The sequence below is a fragment of the Cryptomeria japonica genome, chromosome 4 (assembly GCF_030272615.1).
Source record: "Cryptomeria japonica chromosome 4, Sugi_1.0, whole genome shotgun sequence".
Classification (NCBI taxonomy): domain Eukaryota; kingdom Viridiplantae; phylum Streptophyta; class Pinopsida; order Cupressales; family Cupressaceae; genus Cryptomeria; species Cryptomeria japonica.
In genome coordinates, this window is record NC_081408.1 from 251,911,287 (window position 1) to 251,925,476 (window position 14,190).

Sequence of the window (14,190 nt, forward strand, 5' to 3'; positions counted from 1 at the left end):
TATTAATTGTTTGTTTTGATGATCCATTGTGTCTCTACAGAGTTGGGCCTTTCAAACATCCTTCCAAACAATGTGATCTTTTTGTAACTATTACAATCATTATTTGATTATCTGTACTTGTTGCAATGTAAGATAATTCTTAATTAATAAGGCTACTGCTTAAAAGTGCTTCTGTTAGTAACTGTGTAGTGTTTCTAAAAATCTCAATACAGTTACTTCAAGAAGCACTTTTAAGGTAACTTCCAGAAGCAATTTTAAGCGCTATTTTAGACTGTTAGTAGATTCAATATTGTTCTTGATTCTGCTTCTTTTTAGAGAAAATGCATGTTGGAGAGTTGCAGGTTCAAATATGATAGTAATAATTACACAATGACATCCAGATACACTTATTTTTACTGTGTAAATCTAAAATATTTAATAGCACTTTTTTCTTTCTAATTGGTGTTAATGTTCAGTGATATTGTGTCTTATCGCAATTTCCTATAATCCCCATATGGTAGTTTTTTCTGTTGGTTATAGCATTTTGTGTTAGTAGGCTTAGTTTTTGTCAACATATTTTTCTATAAATCTCAATACATTTTTAGAGATACCTTCATTTTATTGAAGATTTGTGTGATTTTTTAATTATTTCTTACAAAGGAGTTACCCATTAAGTATCTGCCTGACAAATCTTGCGGTTCTTTTCATTTTATTGACTGGCAGGTTGCAGATACCTCAAAAATTCACAATTGTATACCAGATGAACATTATGTGCAAACCTTACTAGCAGTAAGCATGTTTTCCCTCTCATAGTCATTCTTTTTGTAGTTAACTTGTTAACAACCAAAATTTGTGATGTGTTTAAATTTAAACAATAAGTGAGTCATATTGTTATCTATTGCTTGCAAAATTATAAACTACTAACCAGCGATAATGACATATTCAGACATGCTAGTTTGTTAACTGTTAAAGAGCAAATGAATGTAATGTATATCAGTAATACTTTGTTTTTCCCTTTGCTCCTAGTTGCTATGAACAAATTAATGCATTGTTAAAAGTACAACCAACCACTTTGCTGTTTAGAGCACCTACTGTCAAAATGGCTGCAACTGAAGATGATCTTTTGGCTAGGAGCTCAAATATTTATCAAGACAAAGAAATAGATGTTGGAGCTTATGTATTCACCTCGTTACCCAAGATTTTGTTATATTCAGAATTATCAGTAACATTTGACTTATTCTGTTTGAACCTAATCAGATGAAAGGGCTTGAAGGAGAAATTAACCGCCGTACAGTAACATACACACTCTGGAAGGCTGGGAAGGCACGCGAAAGGCAAGGTTGGCATCCAATGACATTCAAATATGCAGATGCTACTGCCAATCTTACAAGCGATATAAAGGTACAAATCAAAATTGTTAACCTCTCCCTTCTGTGTGCTTTATGAGTATGCTTTTTTGGTTCTCTAAGTAAATTATTTGGCATTTTGTTGATTACATGTGTTGTGGTACACTTTGTTTGGCTTATAGATATGATGCTTTGGCATTTGATATGGCAATGCAAGATTAAAGACACTTGTTTGTTTCCTTGAAACATTTTGAATTTCTCCCCCCTAAACAACTGCATATAATTTGTCTTTTCAAACAAGTGCCTCATACCAAACACTTGCAAGTGTGTAACCGCAGGTTTCCTTCAAGTCCACACCTTATATGGTGTCTTGTTTTTCAGTGCAGAAGTAGGAGACCTATTCTTTGAGAGGAAGCTGGGTGAGCAGAAACAAATTCCTACACCAATCTAAGCAGGGCAAATATTTTGAAGGGCCAAATGATTGTTGTATCAAAAGCCAAATAGATGGTTGCCCATAAGAATGTTTTTTGTTTTTTTGTTTTATTGTGTGTTACATTTTACACTCTCAGCTGATCATTCTTGGTCAACACTATATATTACAACCACTCAAAGAGGTCTCGTTGTACAATAATGCAAACTTCACTGGACTGCATGCTTTCAACTAGCTAATTGTTGTTTTCTGCCAACCACTATTCTATTTTTCTATTAAGCTGCCAATTTCCAGCCATCATACAAATATCATGTTGCTTTTGTGTCGCATGCTCATTTGAGCCCTTGACTATACAGAGAGCTTTGTTGTATGAGCATTATAGTCTGTCATATGGTTCCTTTGCTGTCATGCCCCTGCTGAGAAGGATGCCTTTCAACAGATTGCAGCTTGCAAATAAATAGAAAAAACCCTAGGCGATGAAATAAAAAATGATAATGTCTCTATTCTAGGGGCCGACCTAGATGATAGGAATTTAATTAGGAGCGATTACACAAGGAAGGCTGACCTACATTAAGCTTAATATAAAATCAAAGAGGGCCAACTTGTTAATATGCCTAACTTATTATTAAACTGCTGGCCGATTCAGAAAGAACAAAATTAGATTAATATTTGAGCCGACCCATATGCATAAACAACCAAGTCAGAGACATATAAATGGTTAATTGCCCTAGGGAAGAAAGGTAAAAACAGAAAAGGCAGGTCTAATAAGGCAGCGGTTTGTAGTAAAAGAAGTAATTGTGTTTAAGCAATGATTACCTTGAGGAGACACATTGTTTGGTAAAAAGGTAAGGGATATGCCTATTCATCTTCCTTGAAAGATATTTAAGAATAAGATTCATTTGGAGGAAAACCATGTGACAGCAGAGATAGAATAAAATATCTGAGGCACTAAAAGCAGATTTAGGAGCAGACCTAAATCAGAAAGAGAATCAATGATCAGGTGAATTAATCTGAGAAAGACAGATCTGATATAAGTAAGTCAGTTTCAGGCATACAGCCATTATGCATTGTATAAGTGTTTGGGTGTGATGCATAATGCATGGACGATGATCTTACTGACTTGCTATTTTGTCAGCTGTAGTTGGCATAAAATGCCTATTGTTATGTTTGATAACATTTGTTATCTGCCAATTTATTAATTGTTCGTATTAAGTGGGTTGTCACTCTCGGGTAGTTTAATATGTCGGTTGACGGTTGTGTTCCTCTTGACAACCGTCGAGTCCTTTAAATATGTCGTGTACCGCCAAGGAAGGTAGTATGGAATAGTTGGGTCAATTGTAATCCTTGGCCGGCCATCATTGGTCTTCTCCTCTGCAATAATTTCATGCACGAATAAAGATATATTTTACTGCTGTGTTCGGTATGCGTTGTCATGTATATTATTCTTTCCTGTATTTGATTTATCAGATATAGCAGTAAACATCATCCATGTAGAAATGGATGTAATAAACCTATTATTGTTAATATACCTATATATGTGCATAGTTAATTATGATTAAATTCCTTTAAAGCTTCAGCCAATATGCCATTCCATTATGGAGGCTAGATTGTGCATATGAGGAAGGCAAGTAACTAGGAAGCCATTTTGGTAGAAACACCCCAAGTGGGGCTGGAAGGCCGAATGATGGATGGCCGAATGATGGATGCCATTCCATGCTTCTGGGTTGGATGGGACGGCTTGAGGTTCCTTGTATGATCTCCCAAGTGGTGCTCCATAATGATGATGGGTTGTTGGGAAAAGCCTTTAGGGAATCCCACATGTAAACTATGTAATTTACAATAATGTTTAAGATAATGTCCCTAACCCTAGCAGGAATGATCGATTTTATATCTAACATGATTGAGGGGTCTCAATTGGGACCTAATTGGTAAATGATACCTCTATTTCATTCCTTACTTGGGATTGTGATTTTAGGGCAAAAACTAGGGCATCAGAAAAAGGGACATTACATTTGCTCTGCCAAACATTACATATCTGTACAACCAGTTTGATAATTCCATTGCCAAACATCTTGAGCCTACTTCTTCACTATTGAACACCTTTATTGAGAAGTACATGTTTGAGTGCAATAATTTCTCGACTAATGATGTATGAGCATTTGGGGTTTGAGCAATCAACATCACCAAAAACATTTTCTGTTCAATTTTAGTTTGTTTGTGCTAACCTTGGGTTCCTTGGTGTGGAAGTAATTTTTGAAATTCAAACTTTTCAAATTCAAAATCGTTTTCCTCTTATTTTGGGCATCCAACTTGACGAGGACATTGGAGATTCTTGATGACACTAGTTTGAAGGCTGATGACATGTTTATGACATGCCTTCATGAGGGAGGTCACTTATGACAGTTTTTATCATGTGTAAGAGCATCTATGATGCATGGGGAGTTACTTGTCGAAGAATGCATCTTTCACTACTCCAAGTCCACCTTGGAATTTGAGAGCTTGATTTTAATGAATGCATTTTTTTTGTATGGTGGTACATGTTGAAGAGAATGCCCCATCATTTCTCATTTCCAATTGATCTATGTCTATACATATTAGGTTTGTACTTGTGTTTTCCCTGGTTCTGTCTATTCATATTGTGTGTTTTCCCTTCTTGAGTATGGCTTTAGTTCCTATTCTGTTCTTCCCTTTTACTCATCAGTGTTTCAGACCTCTCCATCTTTTCATGCCTTCCATCCCTGCTCTTGTCCCATTGCTGTATTTGTCAGACCTTTGGACTTGCCCTTATTGGCATGCTTGTTGCCTGATGCCCTGACTTATAGTTTGAGTCTTGTGTTATGGCTGACACTCGATCTCTAATATTTATGCATGCGTTTCTGTTCCCCTCCTAACTTCCTAGCATGTGTTGTATTGTTTTTACTTCTAGTAGTATATTTTTGGTGCCATAAACATGTGTTGTTTTGTTTCTACTTCTCGTAGTATATTTTTGGTGCCATAACCTTCAATGTGGAATTTCTTGCGAATGATCACTGTTTGAATTTGAAATTGTGGGTGTGCTTGGTGGCTGACTTGTTTTGTTTATGAAGGATATAAAAGAGTGAATGTTTTCCATTTGTGAGCATCATCTATACTTGATTAAATTCATTTTTTAATCCATTTTGAGCACTTGTATTCGAGCATGGGAATTCTAGGACAAAAATCCTAGTGGTTTTAGAGTGCAATCTCATACAGAGTTTGTATTTGAACTTCATTGGCTGTGGACTCCAGCTGCATTGTATCGATTTAATTTGTCATTGCTGTTCATATGAATTGTTGTTGTAGTTACTGATATTGTAGAGCCATTTGAATGAAATATAGTTGTTATAATAAGAAAGAGATTGGGTTTCTCACATGTTTTAGTATTCAGTCTAATAAGAAGATCAGGACTAATGTTTGTCATTTTCTGTTTGAAATGTAATGTTATTGCTGATTCATAAACATGTAATTTTAATCTGACATGTCTAAGATCTGATTGAATACTAGGGGCCAATAGTGTTCTTATTCAAATAATAAGTGTTTGTGATTTACATTATTGTTTTGGCTAGGGAAATTATACCCCAACTTACTATTTTTGGCCAGTTGGGAGATACTTTTGACGATGACTTTACTCCTTGATTTGGGTGTCATACTTGGAGGATTATGATAGCAGGAGTTACATATTGACCAAGATTGGACCCTCCCTTTGTTGAGACATGGACCAGCTAGGACTCGAACCTAGGACCTTCCATACGCTGCTGGAGTGCTCTACCATTGAGCTACTGGCCCCTCTTGGACCAGTCCATCGTCGGTCCGGGTGTGGCTTATTTCCAACACCAACACCCCACCTTAAGCCACACCTCTCGTGTGCTTGGGGCTCCTAGCCTGGACCTGGCTCTGATACCATGTTGAGACATGGACCAGCTAGGACTCGAATCTAGGACCTTCCATATGCTGCTGGAGTGCTCTACCACTGAGCTACTGGCCCCTCTTGGACCAGTCCATCGTCGGTCCGGGTGTGGCTTATTTCCAACACCAACACCCTTGATTTCAACACCACACTTGGAGGGAAAGGCATAGAAACATGAATTTAGATTGAAGAAGGTTAGGCTCCATAGCACCGCTTTGCAAGTTGAAAACTGGTGGTAAAGACCTTCATGTTTTGCAGGTTTCAGGGAGTAAAGAGTTAGCCTTCAATTGTTTGATGTTCATTGTTATGTTTTGTAGGTGTTGATAGGGTTGTAGTTCTTGTAAGTTGAAAAGTATGATTTTGGTAGGGGAAACTTTGCCTAAATTTTGCCAAATTTTTGTAATCAGTTTCAAAATATTTGATCAGTAAAATCAACTGTATTTTTGTTCCCAACTTATTATGTTTCATTGAAATCCTATATGTTTTTCCTCAAATGAATCAGATTTGGAACTTAATTATTGTCCATTCTATATTATGTTGAATTTGCCTCAAGTCTAGGATTCATTTGGTGGAGCTGCAAGGAGAAGGTTGCCTTTTGTTTGGTTGCCTATCCTTGACTGCATCAAATGGTGTCAAAGCAGATTCAGTCCTTGTGGTAGGGTGTGTATGTGATTCTCTTGTCCAAATTCCTAGGGTGGAGTTTTTGGTTGTGCGTGTAGAGGTTTGTTTGTTTAATGCCTCCTAGAATGCAAGTTGGAGTGGCTGCTTTGGCAATAGGAATGGAAGAACTTTTTTCAAGATCTTCAAGTTTGAATCATTGCCATTGAGACATACTATTGAAGAGAACCTAACTGTGAAGAAGACAATGAAGTGGAAGAGGAAGAGAAAGAACAAATGAATGCCCCCAAACAAGGTGAAGATATTGCCAGAATCAGAGGGGGACAAAGCTTGATGTTCTTAATATTCTGGAACCTTGAATCCAAAAGAGATGATCGATTGGATCAGTTAATTTGAAGAGTATTTTGATTATGATGATTTCCGCGATCCTCAAAGGGTAAGTATGGCACTGACCAAGTTAAAAAGGCATGCTGCCCTTTGGTGAAGGGAAGTGCAGCATGAAAGAGTTAGAAGTGGTCATTGAAACCCATCATTGTGGGACAACAAAAAGATATACAGAGGAAGATATTTAATATGTGAGGGAAAATAATTAATGCTCCATTAACAATCATTAATAAATGTCTTGATAGGTTTTAATTATAAGATGTGCTGTTACTTTTCACTGGCTGATCTAACCAATGCTACCAATATGATGGATCACAATGTGTTTTGAAAAATTGATCCCACTCTGGAATTTTTCCGGAAATTTTTCCATTGCAGAAGGTTGAAGTTTATAATCTTCAAAGTCATTACATTGGCACCTGAAAAAGAAAATTTTAACAATGAACCAAAGAAACGGCCCATAGTCTAAGGTGTTATCTTTTCTTGCTCTTATTGGGAGAGATCTTCCTTGTATTCCTGTTGTTCAGTTGTAATTATGTTGCCCTTCTTGAGAAAAATCTGAGAATATACTTATCAGTATAAAGTTCAAAAAAACAGAATTCAAAATCCCTCGTCTTTGCATGTGTAGCCAGCAAACATCTATGATAGCATATGGCTCCCTCGTTATTGAAAGCAGATATGGATGAGGCCTTCCAATGAAACTCCATGGATTGGTTGCCAAAAGCCTAAATTATTTCTCCATGCTAGTATTTGGTTTATGCACAATGGAGTTTAATCAACTATCTAAAGTTAGTATTTGGTCTAGAACTTTACATGTTTGAATGTTGCATCTGCCTAGAAATTGAGAGCCTAGAATAAAAGAGTTATTGTGGTATCTGCCCTCGAGGAATGTTCAGAGCCTCACTGCCTGAATTAATCAATTGATATGAAGGTTGATAGAGAGTCATCATATTCTAAATAAAAGTTGCAGATATTCTGCTGTTTTTAAAAATGTATCTGGGGCAACTGATAGTTTATTGGTGATATGGGTGAGTTGTTTCATGTATTACAGCTTTGTACAGGTATCGAGATAATTTTTGCTAAAAATATCCAATTGCTTGTTTTAATTTTCTTATCTTTAACTATTATATTTCTTGGGTTGTGGTTAGGGGAGGGGCATAAATTATGGGGGTGGCATTATTTCTCTTGAAAAATAGAAGTTTAATATCAGAAGTTATTTGATGTGCAGGGCATTGATCATATATATTATGAGACAGAATATCGAACAGAATGGTGCAGCACCAATGAGAAATTTTGTCCATGCTTTCTATTTGCAAGGAAGTTTTCACGAGGTGCTGCATTTCACCTTTTAAACCAGGTGATCATTGATTTCAATATCAGATTCTTTTTTTATCCCATGTTGAGAATGTGTGCTGGCAGACTGATGGAAAGTAGTATTATTTTTTATTTGTTTGAATGCACCATTAGGGGATTGTTTCTGTCCACAAGTTTTTAATCATGTTTATTATGGAATGCTTTCTAGACATTGCTTGTTGTTTAGAAAGAACAAGATGTATGCGAGCAAGGAGGCCATATGTTTGGGATAACTACAAAGGTTGGAAGATCATTGGACAATCCCTTGAAGGATTGATCCTTCATATCATATAGATATAGTGCAAGAAGAATGAACAACGAGGAATTATAGAGAGCGACATATTATTCAGGGCCCAGGCCAAGGCCATCTTTAGAAAATTGGCCTGATATGGTATTCAGCCAGTGATTTTTCAACACCGGTTGAAAAGCTTAAGCAAATATTTGTGAAGATGCTAACATGGTAATGACAACGAAAGGCAAAAGGAGGAGCAAATAAGGTGTCATAAGTCTCACACATAATGGAGGGAATACTGATGCCCCCACAACCCCCGTGCAGGCCATTTTTCAGCACCTTTAAAGTAAAATGATAAATGTGTGTACAGATAACTGTTTATTCCAATCTTACAGAATTTTTTAATAATTTTGTACTTTATTTTCATTATTAATTGGTTTGCCCGGAATTTTTTTAAGTGCATATATACCCAATTGATACACGATTATTATTGCCTCAAAGAGCTTTTTTCTGCTGATATGCGGGACTTTTGGAGTTGTTTGCTTTCTTTACCTTTAAACCAGCAGTCACTTCTAGACAAAGAATGTGCAGAATGAGATTTTAGGTCTATAATATGTAGAAATATTATCTATGATGCACAGTAGCAAAACATAATTTTGAGTATCTTATAAATATAACTCTTCTAATCTTTTTTACCAATTACACAGTCCTTGATTTTGTTTAAAGAACACAAGCATCCTAAATTTCTTGCTTTTAGACATCATGGCAGAAACAAAACAAATTATGGTTGTGTTGTAGTCTCTGTTGGTGCTATCAACAATAGATATGGTACAGAATGATACATATTATTCTGCAGGAATCACGCTAGCAATTGCCGCTTGGTGTGCAATGGGTATGCTGGAGATATGTGGAAGGTCAAGTAGAAAAAAAATGGATCTATTTTTGGCATGCATTTGTGCAGTACATGAGGTGAATAGGTTGGCCATTTAACTAATGATGTTGTTTGTACAATAAAGGTCTCAATGGAGAAATCATAGCTTCAAATCAACTAAAACTGAAGTAAAACCTTTGAATCACGAAGATAATTAGGCTCCATTACCAATATGCTCCTATTATGTTTGAAATAGGGATAGAGGGAAAGAGAGAGGGATAGAAAGAAGGATAAATAGAGGTGGCAAGAGAAAGAGAGAGATAGAGTAGGGTAAGGAGATAGAGTTAGAGAGAGAGAGAGAGAGAGAGAGAGAGAGAGAGAGAGAGAGAGAGAATGGGGAAAGAAGATAGGGCGAAATAGAGAGGTGGGATATAGAGGGAGAGATAAGAGGAGAGAGAGAAGGGGGGGAGGGGGAGAGATAGGGAGAGGGGGGACAAAGGGAGAGAGTTAGGTAGAGAGTGAGAGATAATTGTGTATAGAGAGGGAGGGAGAGATAGGTAGAAAGGAGAGATAAATATAACTTGAGAGAGGGAGAGAGGTGGAAATGAGACAATAAGAGGGGCAGATGGAGAGATAAAGATAAAGATATAGGTATAGAAGGATATATAGAGAAATGAGGTGATAGAGAAGTAATATATATATATATATATATATATATATATATATATATATATATATGGAGGGAGGAATAGTGTGTTCATGCGTGAGTGAGTGAGAGAGATAGAGAGATAGAGAAACAAGGAGAGAGTGTGTGTAGTGAGAGGGCCATGGAGATAGAGATATGGTTAACATTAGATTTGACTCTCTATCTCTACATTATTTATAAATTTAATTGTTAACTAAAAGAAATATTATTTCTAAAATTATAAAATAATTAATAACATAATAAAAATCTTGTAAAAGCACTTAAGAGCATAAATATTTAATATGATTAAAATGATAAAATATTAAAAGTAGATTTTAGAAGTATTGTATAATTTAAGATAAAAAGTTCAAAATATAATTATTGTACAATAATTCAAATTTTATTAGGACAAAAATAATTTTAAATTGAAAAAACTATTAATAGTTTATATTTTTTATTTTAATTTCACAAAATAGACATAAATAATTAAAATAATGGTAAATTTAAATCTAAATTCAAACTATACTAGAATTAAAGATGTGAAGTCAAAATATATAATACTGAAATGTTAATAAAAATAACAATTTAAAATGAATGGTTAATGATGTATGGAGTCGTGCGGGCGGGAGTCGCAGAGGGCTGAGCTAGGGCACTGATGCCCTAGCTTCTGATCGAGCGTGCATGCAGGGTGTCAGGGTGCGCAGTGGAGGTCTGTGCAGATTGGGCAGTAGCCGAGGGAGCAGGGGAGTCGTACAGATGGTTGCGGGAGGGTGCAGGCTGCGCGACTTGGAAGTTTTTTCAAGTAGGTTGAGGGTTTCCAGTGGGGCTGGGGGCCTCGGTTGGATCTCCATCCCGGTGGTGCTTGGAAGGGGTGGAGTTTTGGGTGCAGTTCAGTCTAGCGGGCCCCTTTGGGGTGTGGGTTCCTTTCTTCTTGAGATCTAATGTCGAGTATTGGTGGTGAGGCCTCGAAGGTACCGCTCACCATGGATTTTTCATGCTGTGGTGGGCTCAAAATCCCCATCCCATAGCACGAAGACTTTTAACAATAACCTTTTCTCCTCAGATTCGAGGTCTAGTAGTGCTGGTAGCTCTCGCATTTTGAAGGTTAATGGTTGCTTGGAGAGATGCAGTGAGAGGCCGAAGCTGGTTATTCCTCTAGAGATGATAGCTGAAGACGTTGAGTACTTTTCAAAACATTCGCTATATTGCAAGTTTTTGGGAATGAGGGTTTCCTTGCAGTTTTTGGAAAATTGGGCGCAGAGGACTTGGGCTTCGGAAGGGGAAATGGAGATTATGCTGCTGGCAAACAACTACTTTATGGTTACCTTCAACTGCATGGAGGATCGCAATAGGGTTTTTGAAGGAGGCCCGTATTTTTACAACCAGGTGGGGTTGTTCATCAAACATTGGCATGCGGGGTTTAACCCTTCGGAGGAGCTCCCGAATAGGGTTCTAGTATGGGTTTGTTTACCACGCTTTCCAGTGGAATGTTGCCGGGATGATGTGCTCCAGATGCTTGCTGCTCTGCTTGGGAAGCCAGTGGGATCTTCAACACAAGCCTTGGGGAGAAAGGTAATGACCTTTGCGCATATCTGTGTTGAAATTGATCTTAGTAAACCTAATCCAGATGTTATAGATATGTGTGCGGGTTCTTATTCATGGGTTCAATAGTTAGATTATGAGACTTTACCATTTTGGATTCGTTTGTGTCATGAGTATGGGCATTTACAGCGCAAGTGTCCTAGATATAAACCGATGGAGCGCCAACCTCAGAGGCCGGCCCACAACCTAGATGGGGCTGATAAAGGAAAAGCAGCTATGACGGTCGAGGGTGCGGGTGGTGATGGTTTTGTCTCAGTTAAGACAAAGAACAGGAATCAAGGACAAAAGAGGCCCCTATAGGAGAGACAAGAGGAGGATACCTTTAACAGATTCGAGGCCTTTGATGACCTTAGCCAACAAGAGGTGAACCCAGGGTTTACCCCTTTGGACCAAGGAGTTTCGGGGGGGCTCCAGAAAGAGTGATTGAGGACCTGTCCTAGGCTCTGCAAGTGGTTGGAAGCTAGCATATGGAGATGGATCAGCCAGTAGGGGTCCAGTTGGGACTCGCTTTTGGTTTGGAGGTGAATTTGGTTGGGGGGGAGGGCTCTTCGATAGCTTTGAAATTGGATCCGGCTAGGGGTAAAAGTAAGAAGCCCTCTGCTCACCTGGGTCTGCATCAGAAAGATATTAAGAAAAGTGCTTTGGAGGAGATCTCAAAGGTCGGCAAAAAGAAGGATTTGGAGAAGATCAAATTGATGGAAGAGAATTTGGTTGAGTTGGGGTCAGTAAAGACTCTGGATTCTCACTTTTCCAATCCTCCAAAATGATTGTGCTTTCATGGAATGTGAGGGGCTTGAACAGTGGCCCTAGACAAAAAGCTGTTCGGGATTTTATTAGGAATCATTCACCTGATGTCCTATTCTTGCAAGAAACTAAACTCTCGGTAGAGAGTATGATGGGTCTGGTGCCGAAGCTATGGGGACGAGGCAAGTGTCAGTGTATTGGGGCAACGGGTTCCTCTGGTGGGGTGGCTTGTCTTTGGAACTCTTTAAGGTTTCGCTCTGTCTAGTGGGTTGCCTCTAGATCTTCGTTATCTGGGATTGTCTCAAGTCTTGAGACTGGAGAATTCATCTTGTTTTCTAACATCTATGCCCCTACTGATCTTCAAGGTAAGTAGAACTTATGGTCTCATATTTCTTGTATGCGAAGGCTGGTCCCTTTTCATCCTTGGATTATGGCGGAAGATTTCAATGCCATCCTGGAGTTGAGCGAGAAGAAGAAAAAGTTATGCGTTTGGAACCTTCTTCTATCGTTTTTCAGGATAGTATATCTTCGTTGCATCTTGTTGACATGAAGCCTGGTAATGGTTTGTTCACTTGGAACAATAGGAGGGTGGGGGAGTATTGGATTGTGGAGAGGTTGGACTGTTTTCTAGTTTCTAGTTTTTGGATTGGTGGGGGGTGGGGGGTGCGGGGTGGACAACAAGTTCTAAGATTCTTGAATGGAGAGGGTCAGACCACTAGCCCATCAAGCTGGTTTCCTCCTTGGCTCGGGTCGCTCGCTCTCCTTCATTCAAATTCCAACTTATGTGTCTTCGGGATTCTGCTTTGCAGGCTCTTGTAGCGGAGTGGTGGAGGAAAGGGAGGCCGGCCTTTGGCACTGCTATGTCCACTTTTGCCAAGTAGCTGCAATTTGTTAAGTTTCAGCTTAAACAGTGGAACCGTCAGGGTTTCGGGAACATTTTCCAGGCTAAGAAAGCTGCTCAAATTGTGTTGAATGGCATCACTAGTGAAATTAGAGAGCATGGTTTGTCTGAGGCCTTGCTCAGGGAGGAAGACAGGGTTGTCAAGGTGGTAGAGGAGTGGGAGCTTAGGGAAGAAATATATTCGATACAGAGAGCTCGTATTGATTGGCTTTAGGCGGGGGATAAGAACACTGCTTTCTTCAACTCAGTGAAAGCAAGAAGACATGGAAATTCCATCCCTGTTCTGGTTAATGATAGAGGTGAACAGTGTTTTTCCTTGCAGGAGATCTCTAGGGAGTCATTACAGTATTTCCGGTCCCTCTTCAATGAAGACTCTCAAGGGGAATCGGTGGAGGAGAATCAGGTTCTTGCTTGCATTCCTTCTCTTGTCACCAGGGAGATGAATGAGCAGCTTCTGGGTCCTATTTTGCTGGAAGAACTTGAGAGGATTGTTTTTCACATGAGGAAAGGAAAAGCCCTTGGACCGGATGGGTTCCCGGTTGAATTCTTTCAAGAGTTCTGGGATATCATCAAACTGGACTTACTGGAAGTAGTCCAGGAGTCTCAGAAGAATACGCAGATGCTTCGGGCTTTGAATGCGACCTTCATTGCTCTAATCCCCAAGTGTGATGGGGCCGACAAGTTAGGCCAGTTCTGCCCTATCTCTCTCTGCAATGTGATTTATAAGATCGTCTCCAAGCTGATAGCGGATAGGTTGAAGAAGTGTTTGGGGGATGTTATTTTTGAGGAGCAGAGCGGGTTTGTGGAAGGACGCCAAATTTCGGATGGTGTGGTCATTGCTACGGAGACCATTCATTCTATGGCAACCTCCAAGGAAAAAGATATGTTTATCAAGTTGGATATGGCTAAGGCTTACGATAGAGTTCAATGGTCCTTCCTCCAGAAGATCCTCAAGGCTTTTGGCTTTGTTGATGAATGGATCCAATGGGTTATGAGTTGTGTTACGTCTACTTCCTTCTCTGTGCTAATTAATGGAGATCATACTGAGCTGTTTGGTGCTTCTAGGGGTCTACGCCACAGGGACCCCCTCTCCCCTTATTTATTTATTCTTCTGGCTGAGGGT

The 14,190-nt window shown here is 38.8% G+C and overlaps 1 protein-coding gene across 2 annotated transcripts in view; it reads left to right on the top strand.

The window, feature by feature from the left end:
* The window catches only part of LOC131065545 (glycosyltransferase BC10), a 70,126-nt gene extending 61,362 nt beyond the window's left edge, over positions 1-8,764 (top strand). For both annotated transcript variants that reach the window (XM_058000079.2, XM_058000078.2), the window contains 4 exons: positions 703-768; positions 1,237-1,380; positions 7,908-8,036; positions 8,202-8,764. In XM_058000079.2, the coding sequence (XP_057856062.1) occupies positions 703-768; positions 1,237-1,380; positions 7,908-8,036; positions 8,202-8,219 (357 nt within the window). In that variant the 3' untranslated portion in view covers positions 8,220-8,764. The remainder of the gene's footprint in view (positions 1-702; positions 769-1,236; positions 1,381-7,907; positions 8,037-8,201) is intronic.
* The last annotated feature ends 5,426 nt before the right edge of the window (positions 8,765-14,190 follow it).